This window comes from Astatotilapia calliptera, chromosome 7, assembly GCF_900246225.1.
Source record: "Astatotilapia calliptera chromosome 7, fAstCal1.2, whole genome shotgun sequence".
Classification (NCBI taxonomy): domain Eukaryota; kingdom Metazoa; phylum Chordata; class Actinopteri; order Cichliformes; family Cichlidae; genus Astatotilapia; species Astatotilapia calliptera.
Genome location: NC_039308.1, coordinates 43,219,544 through 43,222,684, shown reverse-complemented (window position 1 = coordinate 43,222,684; position 3,141 = coordinate 43,219,544). Strand labels below are relative to the sequence as shown.

The following is a 3,141-nucleotide window of genomic DNA, read 5'->3' as shown; positions in this document are numbered from 1 at the left end:
CAGAAAATTAAATGTCACAGCCAGTATATTAAACAATTAAGCAGCTGAAAAGGATTATTATTATTGTAAGTACATGAAAATTACACATAAATCACATTTACCAAAATGTTAAAATTGCTGAATTTCTAGTGAACTGAGCTGATAATGGGAATGAATTAATTAAATGCTTAGTTGGGCCATCTGATGTTTGTATGAGCGCATCAACTGCGATCACTCCTCATTATCCAGATGGACTAGATGGACTACATGGACACACGAGACTAGGAGACAAGCCGGGTCTGGCTGGGAAGAGGGACATAGGCCAGGAGGAGGACTTCAGAACAGGTCTGTATGTCTCACAAAGAAACAGGACAATCTTTCTTCCTCTTAAAGAAGATATTTTATTTCGAGTGTTATTTAACAATAATCAAAAGGTATTTTATGATGTATCTTCTTGGTTAATTTAATTTGATATACTGAATGTTTTGCTTTTATTACTGTTTTATCTATAGCTGTCATGTTGATTAGCTACCTTTAATGTATAAGGAACACTGAGGAAGGAGATGGTAGAGGGGGAGACCTAAAATGCCTTGAAGAAAATAGGAACTTGTAGTCATTTAAGTCCTTTAAATAGCCCAAAAGAAGAGGAGCCACATATATTTTAAAGGGAAACAGTGCAATAAAGCCTCAAGTTCCTAAACAAAATAATACCCCAGATTATTTATTGATGTATTATTTAATATTTTGTGTCTTTTACAAAAAAAATGCTAGTTTATATTTTGGAAACTCTGGAAATGTTTTATGTGTTTTATGATCATTTATCTAAAACACTGAATAAAGAAATCTAACAAAAACAAATAACAGCAAAAACAAGACAAGCAGTGCTTGTACCGTTTAATCTAAAAAAAAAGAAGACATCTTTTAAAGCATACCAAAATTAAAGCGATCTCTCTCCTTTCACCGCGTCATAAAGTGTCATAAAGATTTTCCATTCATCAAGCCTTTAAATTACTGTTGTAGAAATCTTCACTGGTTTTCAGCAGCGAAACATTTCCACTGCGATGGACTAAGGCTGAAAGCAATAATCACAGAGTGTGAGGGCTAGTCAAACTAGGATCATTGGAAGGTGAAATGTTTTACATTTTTACGTTTTGTTTTTTTTAAAGAAAGCTTAGACACATCTACTTTGTATGGAATTCAGTAGCCTTCATGTTTCATTCCCATTAACCTTTGTTCATGAGTTCACAACTGATGCTTTGTTTAAATCTAATACTCCTACTTGTATCGTAAACCTTAGTATCTGAGAGAATTTCATTTCTCTGTATGATCTGTGTATATCAGAGCTCCTGCCATTTCAACCTGTCATTCTTGATGTACCTCCACAGGCGCCCTGAGAATAGCAGATGAAGAAATTATCCACACTGTCATTGACTTCTTGTCATACCTCAAACTTAAAGGTAATGCTTCTCACTTATTTGAAAGCGAGGGGAGTTCATGAACAAAATAATACAGGTCTGCATACAGAAGTCACTGCAACGACAAACTCTTAAAAGCACACCAAAGTTTGATTAGCGAACTTTTTCAGGTCTGTATATCGGTCCATTTGTTAAACATGGAAATATTCTTTCAGTGATAGAATCTTCATTTTCTATTGAATTAGCACACAAATTACCCCATGCACAAAACTAAATTTGAAAATGTAATGTTGCATATTTGACTTTATGACATCTAGAGGTGTGATAATATTGAAAATTGTTTAATCTAATCATACAATAAAACATACAAGTTTATCATCAGATCAAACCTGGCAGGGATCCTGTATAGCCATGTATACTGATAGTATTATTACCATGTCAGAGACTGTTCAACTGACTGCTAGTGCAGTATTTCTAATCAGCCAGTTACATTGCAGGAACTCAGTGATGCACAAGTTGGCCTGTTGAATTCTGCATCTACAACATGAAAATGTGAATCCATCCAGGCTTGTGCTGAAGGTTCAAGCTGTATGTCTTGGCAGAATGGTACCAACTGATCATATTGTTAATGACCATGTCCATCCCTATGTTACCAACAGTGTACTGATCCTCTAACAGGATAGCGTGCCATCTCACAAACTCACCTCAAACTGATTTCTTGAACATGACAATGAGTTCACTGAACAGTCACCAGATCCTTCATGTGATAAAATCATGTCAAAATTTTCTTGTCATGTCCAAAATCTCAGGATAATACCTTGATGATTCAATGCCACAAAGAATTAAGGCAGTTAGCAAGGTGAATCTAATAGAGTGTCTGCTGAGTGCAAACAAACAGAGGTATGATAAAATGAAAAACAACTTTCTGCCTATTATGTCTCAGTATTGATGTTCTGTCTGTTCTGTTTGTGCAACATTACAGAGATGGGAGCCTTGGACAGCCTGCCTCCTTCTGTCACATCAGATGAACTGGCCAATCCCTAAGGCTTTTGCTTCTCTGTTATAATTGTTGTGTTTCAACTCTTCTCTGGACTCCAACTGCCATAAATGTATTGTAGCTCCTAAATGTTACAATATTGTAGCTCCTAGCACACTGGTAGGTTGGTAGATTTGTTCTGGTACCATCTGACTGACTGACCCTCAATATCAGATCTTTCTCCTCTTGTGTAAACAAAATTTTATATCCTCTTAAAGCCAGTAGTTGTGTGCTGACTATAGGTGGATCTACAGAATTGGTACTTTTGTATAAAACAACTCTATATTATCACCAGAATATACTATTATGTGTTTTCAGAGAATGGAGTGAAATAAAATAAATGGCACTAGACTCACTGAATAATTTGAATTTATTTCCTTCTAACAGTCAATTACACTGTTTATCACTTACATTTTAGCTACAATTAGTTTGTAACAAACATGCCTACACCTCTTTGATGTATGTTAAAAAATCTAAATTCAGAGTTTTACCTATGTAGTGTCTGCACAGTGTTAAGTGGTGACACTGGGGCCTTCCTGAGAATTACTGACGCCACAGGAGATTTCTTAGTCTCATGACGACTCTCTATGCTCAGCCTTTGACTTGAAAATTGAAGGTCAAATAGTGTGCAATGACGTAGCTCTGACCGACACTCATTTTGTAATGGTTAGAGACAACCTGTAGCAAGTAAGTCTTGACACTCACACAATA

At 35.8% G+C, this 3,141-nt stretch overlaps 1 protein-coding gene across 2 annotated transcripts in view; it reads left to right on the top strand.

Moving 5' to 3' along the window:
• Window positions 1-2,781, top strand: part of gal (galanin/GMAP prepropeptide) — a 5,894-nt gene extending 3,113 nt beyond the window's left edge. For both annotated transcript variants that reach the window (XM_026177032.1, XM_026177031.1), the window contains 3 exons: window positions 229-324; window positions 1,365-1,436; window positions 2,377-2,781. In XM_026177032.1, the coding sequence (XP_026032817.1) occupies window positions 229-324; window positions 1,365-1,436; window positions 2,377-2,438 (230 nt within the window). In that variant the 3' untranslated portion in view covers window positions 2,439-2,781. The remainder of the gene's footprint in view (window positions 1-228; window positions 325-1,364; window positions 1,437-2,376) is intronic.
• Window positions 2,782-3,141: the final 360 nt, after the last annotated feature.